Source organism: Protopterus annectens, chromosome 3.part1 (genome assembly GCF_019279795.1).
Source record: "Protopterus annectens isolate FY-2018-M chromosome 3.part1, PAN1.0, whole genome shotgun sequence".
Lineage (NCBI taxonomy): Eukaryota > Metazoa > Chordata > Ceratodontiformes > Protopteridae > Protopterus > Protopterus annectens.
This window is the reverse complement of record NC_056732.1, coordinates 1649286257-1649305729: the sequence shown is the minus strand read 5'-3', so window position 1 is coordinate 1649305729 and position 19473 is coordinate 1649286257. Positions and strand designations below refer to the sequence as shown.

Here is a 19473-nt window from a genome sequence, read left to right as displayed (position 1 = left end):
AGGATCAAATTATCCCAAATCACCCTTGCCTTCTTCCCCTCCTACATAAAATCCTTCAAAACTTTATTAATTACTGTACACTTCTCCGGTGTTTGATAAAAACATGCTTGACCTGTATCTAAAACTAAAGGGAATAAAAACATCTTCACTGCTTGCATCTTGCTATTCATATCCATAAACATAAGTGTCTAGTTTCTCATTTTTTGTTTAATCTTTTTAGTCTCTTCCCACATATTCTTAGCTGCCATAACAGAATCCTTTTAACCCATACTCCTAAATATTCCATTTTATCATGCCCCCATAAATATAGGTATTGGTGAACCAATTCACGTGTTGGTACATAATTTAGAACTATAGCTTTTGTTTTGTCTTCATTAATTTTATGTCCTGAAAAAACTGAAACTGTTAGAATGTTCCACAACACTAAGATGTCCTTTGCTGATTTTATGAGAGTGACCAAAGAAAAGGAATTCCCTAGCCATTATCGACTGCATAAAAGTACTTGAAGGACAGCCTAAAATTTCTTGAAAATAAAATGGAATGAGACTACGATATATTTTACTGTATTAACTATTTTGATGTCGCCAGACTTCACATTAGAGCTCAGGATAAAATGCACTAGTGTGCATGCCCATGCTGATGGGCGCTGGACATGGGCATATGTTAATGGCACAGAATGCAGCTGGCCTATGGCAGCAGCTAGTGGTGTTTCTGATATAGTCATTCCGCTGTCTGATTGTGAAAGCTCTACAGCCTGACAATGACATCTAAAGATAATCCAATTTATACCAGATGTGTTTTACCTTAATTTTCTAGGCAGAAAACTCAGATTTTCTCACATTATTTTATTGCATAGTGGAGATAAAGTAGTCAGTTTCTTGGCAATATTTATGACATCTGCACATTCATCACACATTTTTTTTGTAATATCCCAGGTTTGCTGTTATGGTGAGCAGGACATCATTACAAAATCAAAGCACAGTGAGGAGCACACAAAAGGGTAACAGCTTGCAATACTTTTACAGCTATATATTTTAGATGGGATTCTGAGTGGTTATATAAAAAAGTGGAAAAAACACTAAAGAGTATATTCCTTAACAAAAAGAAATAAAAGACTCTAGAAATTTACTTGCTCAATAAGATAAAGGTAAATGGAAGACAGATCCAACAGATCCTTCACAGCCAAGAAAACTGTCAGACAGAACCCTCATGACCATGAAGGAAATTTTAAACCATTTTCTCTTGGCAACACAAAAAAACACCCTCCGATGCAAAAAGTCTGTCTTCTGATGATCAACATTTTATATAACTGCAAATTATGAATAGGATTTCATATGTTCTTACTAAGCTTCTGGTCAGGGAAACCACTGACAAGTTTAGACATACCATTATATGTTGCTGGGAGATTAATAATATACCCTGTTTAAGCAGATATTCCCCAATACATGCAGGAAGAAAAGTGTTCTTATCCATTCAGTCATCAAGTCTAGTATTACAGACTCACAGGGAAGGCCTCTGCTTAACATGGGGAGAAGCGGATGTGTTTTGTTTGTTCATAGTTTGCATTCATGCTTGCAACCAACTATGCCTGGTCTTTGAGCTCGCATCATGGCTGAAAAAGGTCAAAAGATAGCCCAACTAGCTGCCAAACAAAAAGCTACTAAATAAATAAAATAAGTATGGCAGATAAGCAAGCACCATAGCTGCCAGTCAGATTATATACTTTCCACATTTAAGTGAAAAAAAAACATAACTTGCCATCATTCTGACACTTAACTTGGCCACTATCCTACAAACTATGAACTGACCTCTCATACAAACATTTTCATTCGGCGACAAAAACTATCCCTATATATGTTCTGCTTTTGCATCTTACAGTACAACAGATAATATACTTTAAAAAGATGAAAAATGCAAGGTAACTATTTTCATTTTTTAAACAAATTTTAGCATGAACATATAAGTGAGGATTTGGAAATTACACCTAAAGCAACATGAAAAGATAGCATGACATTTAAAATTACATATAATACAAGATTTATCACTTACTTTTGATGAGAGCTTTGCTAAGCTGCTCCATTTTTTCTTTGGCTGTTTTCAGAAGACGTTCTTCTAACTAAAAGTAGAAAACAAATGACATTTTCAAAAAAGGCACTAAAATGTATAAATGCATCTCTATAATACTGAGCTAAGTATCCTAATAACATACCTTGTAGCTATGTTCATGATTCTTAAATCTTGTGTAATAGTGCATAAATCTGTCAAGTTCCTGAAACTTCTTGTGTTTCTTCTCAGCCTTTAGTGAAACAAAAAAACAAGCACATCTAAAAAGTACGTCCTTAATATACTAGTTTTCATTTTCCTAACATTATCATTCATCTTCCAGTTATCTATCTTCTCTGTTCATGTTTATTAACTAAGAAAACAGCATTGATAAGATTCCTAAATGTACTACTCTGACCTGCAGCATTGTTTACAAAATATTGTACTTACCTGGCATTTCCAGAACATCACTACAGCTGTACTTAAGGCACAGATAGATAAGGTTATGAGCTGCTAACAAACTTTAGCCCGCAGTATTGGGCCTAATTCCCCTCAGTTTCCATTGTACATCGCTGAGTAACTCACAAAGTCAGCCAGAACTCAAACGGTCACCTCTGAAAAGAGGCACTTCTATGTTAAGAGTTTAATCAGACAATGAATTAATAATCTAAAAAAGCAGAAATTCAGTATAAACTCTGTTTGAGTTCCAAAGACTTCAATGACAGACAGTTTTCTACATCCAAAACAATGAGCACTCTCTTATTCAGTTTCGATACGCTGCATCAAATTTTACTTTACACTTCTTTACAAAAGCAGCTACTAGAATACCAAAATACTTAACAGGCAACAACTAACAGTTAAGATAGGCAGAGATGAGATAAAAATGGTAATGTATAACCAATCTGCAGGAAAAGACATCAGGAATAGATGGTATTCTGCTGGAAGTTTTGAAGCTAGGTGGGAATAAAGTGAAAAAGATCTGGAAGATTTTGTTTAACAGTATTTTAAAAGGAGTGGAGTTATCATCATCATCATCCTAGAAAAAAAGTTGTGGTGGTTGTAATACCTAAAAACGGTAAAGACCCATCTGATTCAGCTTCATATAGGCCCACTTCAATACTAAACCATGACTATAAAGTGTTTATATCTTTAATGGCTAAAAGAATGGCAAAAGCGATGGCAAAATTGATAACTATGGGTCAGTGTGGTTTTGAGAAGGAAAGGCAAACATATGACAACATTAACAGAACAATAATGATCCAGGGGAAGCAGAATGCAAGAAAATATTGCCATACTGGTGGATCTTGATGCAGAGAAAGCATTCAACAGAGTAAGCTGGAATTTTATTAGTAGGGCAATAGAAGCATTTGCATTGCCTGATACAATAATAAGGTTGATTAGATGGGTATCTGAAGGACTGAAAGCAAAAAATCAAAGTGGGAGGGTCCCGATTTGATAAGTTGTGCCTGAATAGAGATGTGATGCCCCTGCACTGCGTTAGTAATCAAGGAGCCTCAATCCTGACCACTAACACCAGTGAGGGACATGCACATTGAGAGGATGACAAGTACACATACAGTAAAGTACAATTTCCCTTAAGAGCACACAGAGATCACAGTCAGTTTGGGGCTGGTTTCTCCCTCCCTCTCTCTGTCTTTCCAGATCCCCAATAAGACTCCCCACTGGCACAGCTATAGGGTTAAGATCTCAGCCGAGTGGTCAAGCCAAAACCTCTAGCACCCTCTCTGTCCAATTAGTGCTTTGTGTCCCTGCCAAAATAGCTCACACACACACACACACACACTTTGAGGTTTGATTTATATACAAACAGAAAGACACTCCCAGGGAAGGCTGGCACAGGTTCTCTGGCTATGCCCCCTTCTGCCCAGACTATAAGGTAGTAAACACTGCCACCAACCAGCTCTTTATCAGCTACTATAAGGCCCTTCCCAAAGGGTGACCAATTCTACTACTATCCAAATGGTAAGTGTCAAGACTTTAAGGCTATTTAAGAGTGGCTTGTACAATGTCCCCAAATAAATATGCAAGTACTCTAAAAGCTTAAATATCTCTAAACAAACCAGCCACAATTAAAAGGTTTAAATATATTTAATAATAAATAATAAAAGCTATAGGATTAAGATCTCAGCCAGTAAATGGCTCACTGACAGACCCCACACTGTGAAAGTAGCAGACTCCAAATCTGACTTCAGACCACTGACAAGTGGAGTACCACAGGGTTCAGTCCTGGGTCCTCTCCTGTTTGGTATCTACTTTTCTGAAGTACAGGCTAACACAGAAGGTCTTTGGCTAATGAAGTTCGCAGATGACTGCAAACTACGAGCCATAATCGAAACTCCTAATGATGTGGACATCCTATAAAAGGGCCTCACTGAGACAGATGCCTGGTGTCAAAGCCATGGCCTCAAGCTCAATTCCAAAAAGTGCATTGTCATCCCCTTTGGCAAAAACGCTGTATCTATGAGCTACCACATAAGTGCTAGTCTACTTAACACCGAAAGTGTGATAAGAGACCTTGGGACACAGGTAGACAGTAGTCTCTCCTTTGATAATCACATCGCCACAGTAGTCAGGAAATCCTTCTACATGGCACACCTCATCACAAAAGGTTTCTCATCCAGGAAAAAAGAGGTCATTGTTCCCCTCTACTTTTCACTCATTAGACCCATTATAGAGTACAATGGCCCTTTTGGTATGTACCTCACAAGACATCTACAACAACTGGAAAAGCCGCAGAAATACCTTACAAAGAGGATTACCAGCCACAAACAGATGCCCTATGCAGACAGTCTAAAAAAAACTCCAGCTTTACTCCGTCAAGTATCGCCTACTCAGAGGCGATCTCTGCCTAACATACGAAGCTATGTCAAACCCAGAGCTGTTGGACATGCTCCACTTAAAGAAATCCCAATCCCTCCGAGCTACACGCTCTAGGGACCTAAACCTTGTCACCACAATAAACAGAACATGATGGAGGGATAGATTCCTGTCCTAGAGACTTCCCACACTTACCTATCTATATCAAACAAAGCTCCTCATTAGCACTCTTCAAGAAAAATCTTGATGATTGGATGGGAAATAGGAAATTCACTCTGGGGATCACCTCTGTGGCTCTGCTCGACAGGGGCACAGGAAAATATTTTTCTTGGGTGGCGAAAGCCAGGGTACTTTTTTGGCTAGGCTTATATAGTCCCTAGGGCCAATAGCCTAGTACCTACCTATGAAAAGAACAAGACAATACTCAATACAGTAACAACAGAGTTCAGAATCACAGGAAATAATTTAAAACAACATTGTAGGACAGTCTCACATAAATACAGAAAATATCCAGACTGATCTTACTATAGACCTATCTATCTCTAAGAGATGTTCTAAATAACTTACAGAGCCAGGCAAATGCAAGTGCTGAATGGATGTTTACAGGTTCAAAGACAAATACAAAATGCACAGACTCATTCTCTGAGATACTTCTTAGATTACTATCAAATATTTCTGCTGGGTTATCTCAGATGACATCATTCTTGTCAACTATGCATTTAGTTCCAAGGCTAACAGGAACTTAAAATATAACACCTCTGTATTAAAAATACTTATCTCTCAGATGTTTTGCCTAGAACTGGAAGTCATAAAACTGTTAAACACCTTTACCTTGGAAACCTGTGATTATTTCTGTTTCCAGACAATGGAAAGAATTTCAAGCTGCAGACATCCTGTCCCCAAGCTGAGATAAACACCATCGTAAATAATTCAACTTATTTTCTTAGAGTTTTGCTCTTTTCCAGTAGGGTGCACTGTGGTTACATTTTTGAAGCTCAGCAAATAACATGCAGTTTACTTAAGGGACTCAAAAATTCAGGGATATAACTTGCATGGTATTCAAGAAAAGTTGGATTTATTTGCAGATGATATTCTGCACCTGACAGAACTGCAAAAGGACATCTCAGTGTTGTGGAACACTTAAGACACTTCCAGATTTTTTTCGGGATATAAAATTAATGAAGATAAAACAAAGGCTATTGCTATAAATTATGTACCCACACATGAATTAGTTCAGCAATACCCATATTTATGGGGACATGATAAAATGAAATACTTTGGAGTATGGATTAAAAATGATTCTTTTATGGCAGCTAAGGATACGTAGGAAGAGACTAAACAAAAGATAATTTAAAAACTATAAAACTGGAAGGTCTTGTCTATGGATATGGCTAAGATGATACAAAGCAGTAAAAATGTTTTTAGTTCCTTTAGTTTTATATACAGGTCAGGCATATTTTTCTCAACCAGATAAGTTGTGTACAGTTATTAATAAGAAGTTGAAGGATTTTATTTTGGAGGAGAAGAGGGCTAGAGTTAAGTGGAATAAGTTGATCTTCCCTACAGAATAAGGAGGTTTAGGATTACCTGATTTGAAGGGATATTTTAAAGCTACAGTTAACGCTCTTATACATACCACAAGTAGAAAGCTATAATTCAAAGTGGAAAGGGATGATACTGAAACAGGGGGTTAATTCAAGAAAAAAGGAAAGAATTTTGGATGCAGATCTTTAAGGAGAATAATAACAGTTATACAAAATATTATATTCAGAAAGTAGCAGAAAGTATACCAAGAGCTAAGCCAACACTGGAATGGAGAAAGGAGATTCTGCTGACTGGGAATGACTGTAATTAGGGATGCAGAGAATAGGTATGGGGGTTGGAATTTATTGGGAGGAAGCTGGCAAAGAAACCAAGGCAATGGTAATAAATAATAAAGAGGGAAAGGGAATAAAAGGGGAAGAGGCCAAGAAGACATATGGATTGCAGGCTAGTGATTACCTTCCCTGTCAAGGAAACAGAAAGGGATTGGGGAATCCTAAATGAAAGACCTGCACTGGTTGAGTTTTTAAACTCATTCACTCCAATGGAGCTCAGGAACTTTGCACTGTAACTTCCCAATGGGCAGAACTTAAGCCTTTTTACAGAATCAAATTATGTCCTCACATTTCAAACAAATGTCCGTATCTCTGGAACCATAGAGCTTATGAAAGAAGTATAAATGGTAAACTCTTCAATACAAACCATTTTTATAGTGGTAGTATTTTTTAGGTTCTAGGTCTTAAACCAAATTTTATAAGTCACAGTAAACAGTAATTATTACATTTGTAATATTTTGTAAACAACTTATCTCAGTAACCACTCAAGTTACACATACTGTCAGCAGCATTTTATTCATCTAGCGGAGTGCTTTCATACGAGGCTAAGGAGTTCTGTCTGTTTTACTTGGTTGTTGAGATATTTAGAATGATTTGAAAATTATAACTATAGAAATTAATATAATAACATCAACAGTTACTATCTATTTACCTGCACCAGACCTAGGTCAAATATTAATGCAGCTGTGTTTGCTATTGTGTAAGCTTTAAGATGAAATCTTTTAAAAACTTGTACATAGCATGGTTTTGGAATTACTGTTGCAAATATGAACAAGCAATATTTGACGCCTACAGGCATCAGTAGGAGTTAACAGCAAATGCACCTAGAGATGTCACTCAGATGTAATGAGATAATTGAACCTAGAAAAGAAGCTGCTTTAAAAAAAGAGGATAATTAATAGGGAACATAGAATACTGCACAATAACTATAGGAATCAATGAGAAGTCAGAACATTTTGGGAAGAGAGATTAGATATGCAATTCACTACAAGGAAATATGTATGGCTCCAAAATATACAACAAAATCAAGAAGCTTTATGATTTTTGCCTAGAAGTGTTTGCATATATACTTTTATACTTCAAAGAGACTCAAACATTTTTTTTCCTAAGGTAGCTGGCAAAGGTTGAAGGTGTAATTGGGAAGAAAGAGGTACCTGGAATCATACGGTTTTAGAATGTAATGAGTTGGGAGACTTTAGTAATTTCCTACAGAATTGAGAAGAAAAAAGTGCTTGGAAACAGTACAAAAATCTCTACAAACCAAAGCACTTGCAGAACCAGCAAACAAAACGCCTCTTCAGGTCGGTGAACCAAATGATTTATTTAACACCACATCAGAATGAATAGTTACACAAGCTAGTAATCTCCTTAAATAACCGTACCTTCCCATTAACAAAACAATTAACCAACTGAAACATTTAATATAATTGAATGTGTTTTTAAAATGCTGCTATAAAAACTCCTAAAACAAACAAGTCACTGCAATAACAGATTCTAAAAACAGATTTTAAAAACAATGAATCACATAATTAATATGTAAATATATAGAATGCAGGCCATCAAATATAATAATATAGAAATAAATAAATAAATAAATAAAATGTGTTGCACCAAATTTTTAAATTGTGTTGAAACAATGCCACTGTGGTGAAATAATAGAACACTGCCATCTACTGGTCAAAAAATAATGCTAAATAAAAACATTAACAGTTTAACAGATCTAAGTTTGAGGACAGGGGCTAAAGAAATTCAGTCATTCAAGCCTGGTTCGCTGTTGGTCTCCAAACTCAACTGCCAAAATAGTTCCCTGTACTCTATAGTTGTGTCCCAGGGACCACCTCGAGGGTCCTGTTCTATTTTTTCTATGACAAAAAAAACAAAAACTGCATCTTTACAAAGTATGGTATGTCTGAATAGTGCATTCTTGGTGTCTTGCTTACTAATGTCATAGAGATGTTTCTATATTCGCCTCTTAAACTTCCTAGTGGTCTTCCCTATATAGAAGGCTCCACAGGGTTTACAAATGGCAATATAAATGACCCCCATGGTATCACAATTGGGGAATGCGTTGGTTTCTAACTTTATGTTCCTCTCCATTAAATACACAGTATCCCCTGTATAACATGTGAGCATTGGGAGCAAGCCCCACACTTAAAAGTGCCTTTCTTCTGCCTACCCTGCTTTGGTTTTTTATATTCCAACATTTCCTTACTATTTTTCCCCTTCCAATAAGTGGATTTCAGGGGGTCCTTGAATAACAAGTCCAAGTCAGAATAGTCCCCAAACTTCCCGCAATTTCTAGAAAGAATATCTTTAACCAAATCAGTCTCACTATTAAAATTCACGATGAAATTACTACTCCAATTTGTATCTGGGGTTGGGGTATTCTCTGTATTAATTACAGTGTGTTCCAATACCCCTAAAATGGGACTAAATCTCCCCCCTCTCATTTTTTATTTCATTCATTACTTCTTCTATTAAAACAAAGGGGTAGTTTCTTTCCAATTACATATCTTTCAGCTTCTTACTTTCTATATTGAAGTCATGATCCAGGGACGTCATCCTACTAGTCCTAATGAACTGCCCTTTCAAAATTCCTTTCTTTTGTTTGAAAGGGTGGGCACTAGTGTACAACAAGTAGGAGTTTGAAAAAGTCACTTTTCTGTAAACATTGGACTTAAATTTTCTGACATCAGTCGGTATAGTAGTCGAGGGGTACAGGCACAAGTACCACAATTTTAGTATATACAATTACAGTAGCCTGGACATCGACTGCACATACTTTAGTTTAGTAAAGGTTTGAAGTTTGTACCTAGTAACAGAAGTCAAATTACGAACGTTTTGATTGACTTAAAATTGTTTTTGAGAAAAAAGAACTTAGAATTGTTAACAGTTAAAAAATTTTGAAATTCAGGTAGAAAGGGAGCGTCGACAGGGTCTAAATAAGAAAAGAAGACAATACAATTTGAACAAGGAAGAACATGCTCTCTTGGATTTGTTAAGGAACAACCATCAAGTCTGGGTTATGAAACCCGATTGGGGGGGGGGGGTTGTCCTTATGGACAGTATTATTTATTCAGGCAAGATGTTGGATATGTTAAACAACATGGATAGATATTCTAGAGTCTCATGTAACAAGATTAATATAGCCCATAGGAAGATTGATTTCATTCTTAAAGAACTGGTTGACGAAGATATGATTAGTCAAGATACCTACCACTATTTAATTATGGACAAACCAATAGTACCATCTATTTTTGGTATACCCAAGGTCCATAAGGATGTGGACAACCCACCACTCAGACTAATTGTGGCAGCCACTGGGTCTAAAACTTATCCCTTGGCCAAGTTTTTGGACTTAAGGTTAAAAAGGGTCTGATCTGAGCAGGCGGGCCTCTTGAAGGACACTTGGGATTTTTTGAGAAGTATTAACAATGACCTATATTGTGACAAACTCATCTTTGTTACTTTAGATATCCAGGACTTATTCAATGTCATTCCTAACAAGCTAGGGTTAGAATGGTTCGAAGAAGCTCTTAGAACCAAAGGAAGTTTTGGTGAAAACAGTATCTTGGTGTTTATGGATTTAATGGACTTGGCACTAAGACATAATTTTCTGTATTTCGAGGGTGAGTTTTTTAGGCTGTCAAGTGGAGTAGCCATGGGGGCCAGTTGTGCCCCCATGTACGCAAACTTGGTATTGTCTATTTTGGAAGAGCAGTTTATTTTTCATTCTGTATATTCTCAATATTGGAAATATAAAAAATGGAAAGGTACATGCCTTTTTCCCCACTGTAGTGCAATCCTGGAGTTAGTATACATACTTAGGGGTATGTGGGGGGTACATCCCCCCCCATAATGGGGGGTGTGGGGGGCCATAGCGTAACCCCCACAATGAGGAGGTGAAGGGAGCTTGCCCCCTTGCAGAAATGTGTTTTTTTATCATTTGTCAAAGGTGTTCATCTTTCTGGGCAGTTGCTCTTTTGTAATCAGAGTTTTCTGATCACTAAAGATTCAACTACCAGTTAAGCAGCATTTACTGGATACCACTACTGCAGACAGATTGTGTATCAACTGTACCACTGTATCACTTGGCAAATGACACAACGGATTCTGCAAAACTGACAGTTACCGAGAATGTCACTGCACATTAACTGGGTATTTTTATGTATTAGCAGGAAAAGAGTGATTGTCAGACTGAGAATGCTGACAGTGTCTGAACTAGTGGTGCTTCGCTGTAAAGGGTAGTGAAGGGTACAGAGTCTGCTACAGACACCTACCTTCCCTAATGTAGTCTGAAAAAACACCCTGAAGTTATACATGATATTGCTGGTTACAAAATGATTCACATCCCTTACTAACATTTGTATTGGTAAGACCACAGAAGAAATGTCACCATCCTGATGTAAAGTTACAAGCTGATACTGACATAACCTGTTTGTCACCCACTGTAATAGAAAAGTACAGTTGTGTACCTACCATAAATGTAGATGTTCGAGTGTATTCACTGTTGCAGTCATTACTCTTGGGTTATCCTGCTGGCAGGCTACCCTCAGTCGGCCAGAATTCCAAAGTCTAGGTCCGGCGTCGGTTGCTGTCGCCTCTTCCCTGACGTCAGTGTGCCAGGGGTATAAAAGATGCAGCCGACGCCATTTTCTTCAGTTTTTCTTGCCCCAAATGTCAGGTGCCCCCAAATTGGTAGGCTGAAAAATATGCCAATGAAAATGCATGCACAAAAATAACATTTACTTCATCTACAAGCAAATACACCAAATAGGTTGTATAGGATAGAGAAGTGCAGATAAGTCCCAAAGGAAAGGGGGATGGTGGGTGGGTAACCTGGACTGCAACAGTGAATACACTCGAACATCTACATTTATGGTAGGTACACAACTGTACTATGTTCATCGTGTTTCACTGTTGCAGTCATTAATCTTGGGTTGAATCCCAAAGCTGAGGATGGGTTGCTGGGCTAAATAGGGTTAGGAGAGGCTATGAGGCCCTGCAGAACTGCAGCGGCAAAGCCTGCCCTGGACTTAGAGTAAAGAGGTAAGTGGTAGTGCTTTGTGAAAGTGCGCACTGAACTCCAAGTTGCTGCCTCTAAGATATCTTTGGTTGGTACTCCTCTGAGGAAGGCTGCTGAAGTGGCTGCTGCTCTGGTGGAATGAGGCCTAATGCCCTTAGGCACTGATTTGCCATGTTGAAAATAGCATAAACGGATGCAATGACCTATCCATTTAGAAATAGTCTGTTTTGAGATAGCCTTTCCTTGTGATCCTGCAGCATATGACACTAAATGTTGCTCAGTCTTTCTGAATGCTTTAGTTCTGTCCAAGTAGAAGCGTAACTGCCTGTGTATGTCCAAGGAATGCAGAATTTTCTCACCCTTGTTCTGTGGATTTGGATAAAAGATAGGCAAGTGAATGGTTTGGATGAGGGCCACACTGGACACCACCTTAGGTATAAATGTAGGGTTTGTCCTCAGAGAAACCCTGTCTGGATGAAAAATGATAAAAGGTTCCACAGCCATGAATGCTTGTAACTCCGACACTCGCCTTGCAGAGGTTATTGCTAGGAGCAGAGCTGTTTTCCAGGATAAGAATTTTATATCTGCTGTTGATGCTGGCTCGAAAGGAGGCAGTGTGAGTTTTTCCAAAACATAATTGAGGTCCCAGGCTGGAATTGGTGCTCTCCTTGGAGGCCTAATGTTTTTGGCTCCTCTGAGGTACTGCCTTATTAAAGAATGAGAAAAGATAGGTGGTTCCGTATTGTAATGAGCTGAAATGGCAGAGGCATGAATCTTGATTGATGAGAAAGAAAGGCCTTTGTTCAGCATCTCAGTTAGGTATTGTAAAATCTGAGGTATATTTGGTACACACGTGTCAATGCCTTGTTCCTGGTTCTAAGCACAGAATCTCTTCCATTTTTCTGCATAAGATTTTTCCGGTACTGGGCCTCCTGGCCTCCAAGATAACATCCATAACAGCTTTTGAAAGAGGAGTGTTCTGAATGGCTACATTATCCGCCATGCTGTCAGATGAGTTGGCTGTGCAGGATCTGATTGTTTTGTTGGGTCAGCAAGTGAGAGGTTTGAGGCAAAATCCATGCTGAACCTTGAGACAAGCTCTTTAGGATTGGGTACCAGTGCTGGCGTGGCCAGTCTGGTGCAATCAGTATCATTTTTGGCTTCTTTTGTCTGACCTTTAGGAGTACCCTGGGATGGAGAGGCAGTGGAGGAAAGGCATATACTGTTAGATTTTTCCAGCTGAAGGATAGGGCGTCCACTTTCCATGCTTGCATGTGATAAATCCTTGTGCAAAATCTCTGCAATTGGCAGTTGTGAGGGGAAGCAAATAGATCTATGTCTGAGCATCCCCATTTCCTTATTATCATGCTGAAGACTTGTGGATCCAGTTTCCATTTGTGGGGATCCATGAGGTTTCTGCTTAGTTCGTCTGCCAGAGTATTTGTTTTTCCTGGGAGGAATTGTGCTTGTAGGTGAACTTGAAAAACCAATGCTGTGTCCCATAAGGTCATTGCTTGTCTGCAGAGGTGGTACGAATGTGTACTTCCCTGCTTGTTTATGTACGACATGACCGTAGTGTTGTCTGTCTTTATCAGTATCTGTCCTGGATGAAGCAGGTCCTTGAAAGCTGTCAGGGCATTTTGAACAGCTAGCATCTCTTTTTGATTGATGTGAAGATGCATCTGGTTTGCAGGCCATGTGCCCTGAATACATTTTCCTGCCATATGGGCCCCCCGGCATAATCTGATGCATCCGTTGTCAGTGTCTGTCTGGCTGTGGGTAAACTGAATGGCAGACCCTTGTTGTGGTGACAGGCTTCTACCCACCATTAAAACTCCTGTTGCAGGCAGGGAATGAGTGTAACTACTGTCTCCAGGCTGTGGCAATGCTGAGTCCAAACACCTTTTAGATACCATTGAATTTCCTCATATACAGTCTGGCATATGGAATTAGTAGAATGCAGGATACAATGAAACTCAAGGCCTGCAGGATTTTCCTTGCAGATAAATGGGTTTTTGTTGCCTAATTTCTTGAAGTAAGTAGTCAGTTGCCCTTGTTTGTCTGGTGTGAGATAAGCCATCTGGGCAGTTGTATTTAAGCTTGCACCCAGGAATATTATCTCTTGAGAGGGCACTAGTTTTGATTTCTTTTTGTTTACTGTGTACCCTAGGCCAATTAGTAATCCTTTTACAAATGCCAGTTGCTTTAGAAGAATGTCTTTGTTCTCTGCTTGAATTAGGCAGTCATCCAAGTAGGGATATATTTGAATTCCCCTTTGTCTGCAAAATGCAATTACTGGTGCCAGGCATTTTGTGAAGACCCTGGGCACAGTAGATAAGCCAAAGGGCAGTGCAGAGAATTGGTAATGCATTGAGCCAGCTATGAATCTGAGGTATCTTCTGCAAGATTGTCTGATTGGGACATGCAGGTATGCCTCTTTTAGGTCCAAAGTTACGAGCCAAGCCTTCTTGCCCAGCATGTGCAGTAGCTGCTGTAGAGTCAACATCTTGAATTTTGGAACTTCCAGAAAAGTATTTAGTATAGACAGGTCCAGTATTGGTCTCCAGGTTTTGTCCTTTCTGGGTACTAGGAAAAGTCTGGAGTAAAATCCTTGCCCCTGCTCTTGTTGTGGTACTTGCTGAATGGCCCACATGTCCATGAGGGCTGTAATTTGTTTTTGTGCCTCTGCCCATTGATTGTGTGGCAGGCCTGGCATACCTTTTGACCTTGGTAGAGTGTGAAAATGGAACCTGTAGCCTTGGGACACTATGTTCAGGACCCATTTGTCTTGGGTAACCATTTGCCAATTTGATGAAAAAAGTGCTAGTTTCCCCCCTAAGGGGGCTGCCAAAAGAAAAGTGCTTGGATCTGGCAGAGGAAAGTCATTGGGACTGTTTCCTGTAAGGTTGTGATTTGTCTTCTCTGCTTTTGGAGGTAGAAGCACCCCATTGTTTAGGCCTGTAAGAGCTTTGGGGCTGAGATCTGCCTCTGGGACATCTTAATCTGTCTCTTTGTGGTCTATCTGACACTGGAAAGGACCAATTTTTAGAAGGCCAGTTCCTGCTAAACCTGGGTGGCTGTACCTGTAAGAAATCCTTGACTGTCGGCATGGATTTTGCTTTATCCTCCATTTTTTTCAACACCTCTTCTGCTTTAGTACCAAACAAAGTATCATGCTATAATGGTGCATCTAATAATTTCGCTTCCCTCCAGTACAGCTGGCTTCAGCATTTAAAAATTGAAGCACACCTTTTACATTTTTTAATACCCATTGACAGACAGATCATATATATCCAATTGTGTGTTTGCCATCATATATGCTTCAAGATAAAATTTTCCGATACCTTGTGTGCAGCATGGTTTTGGAATTATTAATGCAAATATGAACAAGAAATACTTAACGCCTAGAGGAGCAGTAGGAGGTAACTGCAGAAACACCTGGAGACGTCACTCGGCTGTCATTATCTGGCAGATTCTGTTCCTTTAACCAAGCATGCCTTCTAATAACAGAACCTGTAACAGCAGCCCTGCAAGAGGCCACCAGTGAATCATAACCACATTGCAAAGTATGCTTTCCCACTTGTTCAGCTGCATGCAATAAATCCTGCAATTCCTTGTTCTCTGAATATTCAGTATTTGTCAACAATTTCTGTTTAAGCAGTGACATTAAATATTGCTGATATTTAAGCATATGAAACTGGCAGTTTAAAGCCCTTACAGTCAAGGTAGCAGAAGTGTAGATTTTTTTCCCCATCTGTCTAGAGCCCTAGAATCCCTATCAGAGGAGACAGTGTTTTTGCAGTGGAAGCTTTAACCCCTTTGGGACCCTGAGATATAGTTTCTGGGTCAGCAGCAGGGTTTTTATATAGGAATTTATGAGAATCCGGGACCCTGTAGTATCTGTCTGGCTTAGCAGGTGCAGGGGGTAAAGAGTCAGGGGACAGGCCGGACTCTGAAAATACATAATCTACAATGTCTAGAACAGGTGGAATAACAAGGGGTCTGTGCTGAGGAAGCAGCAGAAAGTCTCTGAGCCTTCTCTTAGATTCAGAATAATCTTGGCTCTCCCAGTGGAAATGCTCCCTCATGGTATGCAGGGTTTCCCCAAAAGAATAATCCTCAGGAGGAGAGGCTGAAGGAATGGATTCTTCAGCATCAGAATCCTCATAGGGAAGCATGGAGTAATCCTGTTCAGAAGAGGAATCAGAGGAAATAGAAACCTGATCAGAAGAATCATACTCTGTCTCTTGCCTAGGCCTCTTATCAGGAGGGGGATGGGAGCCCCTGATCAAAGTAATTAGGTCTTCGGCCATTTTGAGCATCTGTTTTTTAGGCATTGAAGTCTGAGTAGGAGAATGCTTTACTTGTTTCTTTGTCTTTATAGCTGCTTTAGTCTTTGTCTTTGAAGCTGAAGATGGCTTAATATATAGTTGTGTAGGTCTGAAAACACCCTCAGAAGCAGATGCCTGCTCAGCGGCTCCGGACCCATCTGAGGGAATGATTTCCGAGTGTCCAATACCTTGAGTATCCAGAGGCCCAGTCGGCTCCATGTGGGAGTCGGAAGCGGCCTGTGGCTCTGAGGTAGCGGGCGCCAGGGGCTGTGAAAGTGGCTCACTGAGAACCGGCGAACCTGCAACTGGCCTGGCAGAGACCTCGTTGTCGGTTTTGGACCTCGGATGCCTATCCTTGTCCTTGCATTTTTTGTAAACTATGGTCGTCGGCTGTTCTGACGGCATTACATAATTAAATCTTCGGCCAAAGTAATGAAATGCAAAATCGAACTGACACTTAATAGTGCGTTGGTTAAATCTAGCACAAAACTGACAGCTAGCAACGTTGTAATCAAGGCCTAGGCAAGGAATACAGTAAGAGTGAAAATCCTTATGAGGTATTTGCTTACCACAAGAAATACAATTGTTAACTTTTCTGACATCGGTCTGGAGCAAGAAAAAAGTTTCCCCAACGGGGTACTTAGCTTTAATGAAGACTTCGGTTCTGAAATTCAGATTTGAAAATCTCAGGAGTTGGCCGACCGGCACTTGTGAACTGCTTTTGCTTCTGGCACCGCGTGGCAAGAAAGATTAAATAAAATGGCGTCGGCTGCATCTTTTATACCCCTGGCGCACTGACGTCAGGAAAGAGGTGACAGCAACCGACGTCGGACCAAGACTTTGGAATTCTGGCCAATTGAGGGTAGCCTGCCAGCAGGATAACCCAAGAGTAATGACTGCAACAGTGAAACACGATGAAAATCATGAGTAATATACTGCTTGCGGTAATGTTGCTTACTGCAGTTTTCTGGATTGCTGGACTTTATAGAGACTGCTTGTTTACACAGGGTGTGGCTTGCTAGACTGATGCACATTTTAGATAAAAGACTGAGTTCCTGGACAAGGATGCCATGGACCTTTGAAGGTGGTCAGAATTTTTGTCTTATAACTGCAGTTAGGCAAAGATGTGGTATAAGTGTAATTATACAAACACACTTTTTTTTCTTTTTTTGGTGGTTAACACTTCACCAAATACTTGCATACAGAAGGAAAGTTGTGAAACTTCCTTGAAATGGCACTGACTGCACAAGTTAGTGCAAGGTGTAACGGAGGGACAGTGGATAGGAGGTGGCCACTCTACTTGTATTTGCTCCACTTTCCACCAATAAATTAGTGTTTAATCTGAAAACAAATTGTGAAATCTTAAATCTGATGGCTGATCTGGTGGCATAGGGGATAAAGCCCTGACTACAGACCAGTTCACCCAGGTTCAGTTAACGTCTCCAGAATGCCCTTAGGATCCACCAATGTCCCCAGCCAAAGTATGTCCGGGAGGGTAGAAGATAAGCTAACAGACCTAGTGTGGATATGGGGTACTGGAGGTCAGTCCAGTAAAAATGAAGACCCAAGGGGGAACCAAAAATAAATAAATATATCTATATATATATATATATATATATATATATATATATATATATATATATATATACTCACACACAAACAAATTATATACATATATAGGTTCATAGATGTGTACCAGGCTAATGGCCCTGGGACTTTTACAAGCCTAGCCATAGGATTACCCTGGCATCATGCCACCCAACCTTAGTTCCCAGTGCCTCTGTCGAGTACAGCCACTGGAGTTATCCCTGGGGGTGAATTTTCTATTTCCCATCCACTCAGCAAGACTTCTCTTGAAGAGGGTCAGAGAGGTGCTCTGCTTGACTTGTACGGGAAGTCTATTCCATAGCATGGGTAGTCTCTGGGTTATGAATCTGTCCCTCCAGTACGTTCTGCTGATTGTGGTATTGAGGCTGAGGTCTCTGGAATGTGTGGTGTGGAGGGATTGGGATTTCTTTAGACGTAGCATTTCTAACAGAGCTGGGTCAGACATGGCTTTGTAAGTCAAGCAGAGATCTCTTCTAAGTAGGCGATATGAGACAGGGAATAGTTGGAGGTTTTTTGAGTCTGTCCATATAGAACAAGCATTTAAGACCTAGGATCCTCTTTGTGAGGTACTTTTGCAGCCTCTCCAGTTGATGCAGGTGTCTAGTGAGGTATACGCCAAATGGGGCATTGTACTCTATGATTGGCCTAATGAGGGAAGAGCACAGGGAGAAAATGACTTCTTTCTTCCTGGATGCAAAACCCTTAGTAATGAGATATGCCACATAGAATGACTTTCTGACCACAGTGGCAACGTGGTGATCAAAAGGGAGGTTGCTGTCAACCTGTGTTCCCAGATCTCTTATAACACCTTCTGTGTTCAGTGGACTACCATCAATATGGTATAGCTTCAATCTCACAGCCACCATAGGGTATACTAAACAGATAAACACACAATTACATGAATCACTTAACTTTCTTAGTCATCACACTGCCATGCAGGAAATGTGCAGCTGGTACCCTGGGTATAATCTTATACCATCCGCATCCATGAAAAATCTTCACATTGATCCCCTCCTAAAGAGTTTTGGCTTAGCTCTGCAGGCCTTTTATCAACACTCTTTCTGGGTTTCAATGCCTTCCAGTGCTTACTGGTCCACAGCAACTGTACTTTGAATAAACTTTTATAAATTCATTGTGCGCATATACACACACACTAATTTTCCAGAGAAGGCTGGCAATATTCTCCATACTACAGCCTTCTGTCCTGGCACAAGGTAGTAATTTAGTGCCATCACAGATTACCAGCTTGGAGCTTTACATTACTGTTTTCACTCCTCTTAATAAGTCAATGAATTATAAATACAAATGGCAGTGTATTTCACAGAGTGGTCTGTCTTGTGCCATCAAGGTAGATGCCATCAACCCATCACATTTTACAAATAAATACCCTCTTATCAATTAATAAATAAGAAAACAGATGACCAGCCAGAGTTTTAAAAGTTAATAAACAAAAACACTTTACTTAAGAAGGAATTAGTTAAGCATTACTATTAACAGTTAAATATGCAGAGAGATACAAAACTGCATACTCCTTTTGAACACACAGATTACAAGAAAGAAACATGTATCTACAGCTATACTTTCTTCCAGACAGTTTTAACAGAAATTACTACCTAATCTGAAGCTCAACTGTCTGAATTTCCAGGCTGAGACAAATCTGCATAAAAAAATCAAAGGTCTGCACTTCACAGATGCCAGGGCAGCTCTCTTTTTCATCTGTATGCTCTGTTCACTGAACTGTATGGTTGAT

General features: G+C 39.6%; 1 protein-coding gene across 1 annotated transcript in view; it reads right to left on the bottom strand.

The window, feature by feature from the left end:
- ANKIB1 (ankyrin repeat and IBR domain containing 1) overlaps positions 1-19473 on the bottom strand; it is a 2275843-nt gene that overhangs the window by 290160 nt on the left and 1966210 nt on the right. The window contains 2 exon segments of the mRNA XM_044067672.1: positions 2050-2116; positions 2210-2296. Coding sequence (XP_043923607.1) covers positions 2050-2116; positions 2210-2296 — 154 coding nt within the window.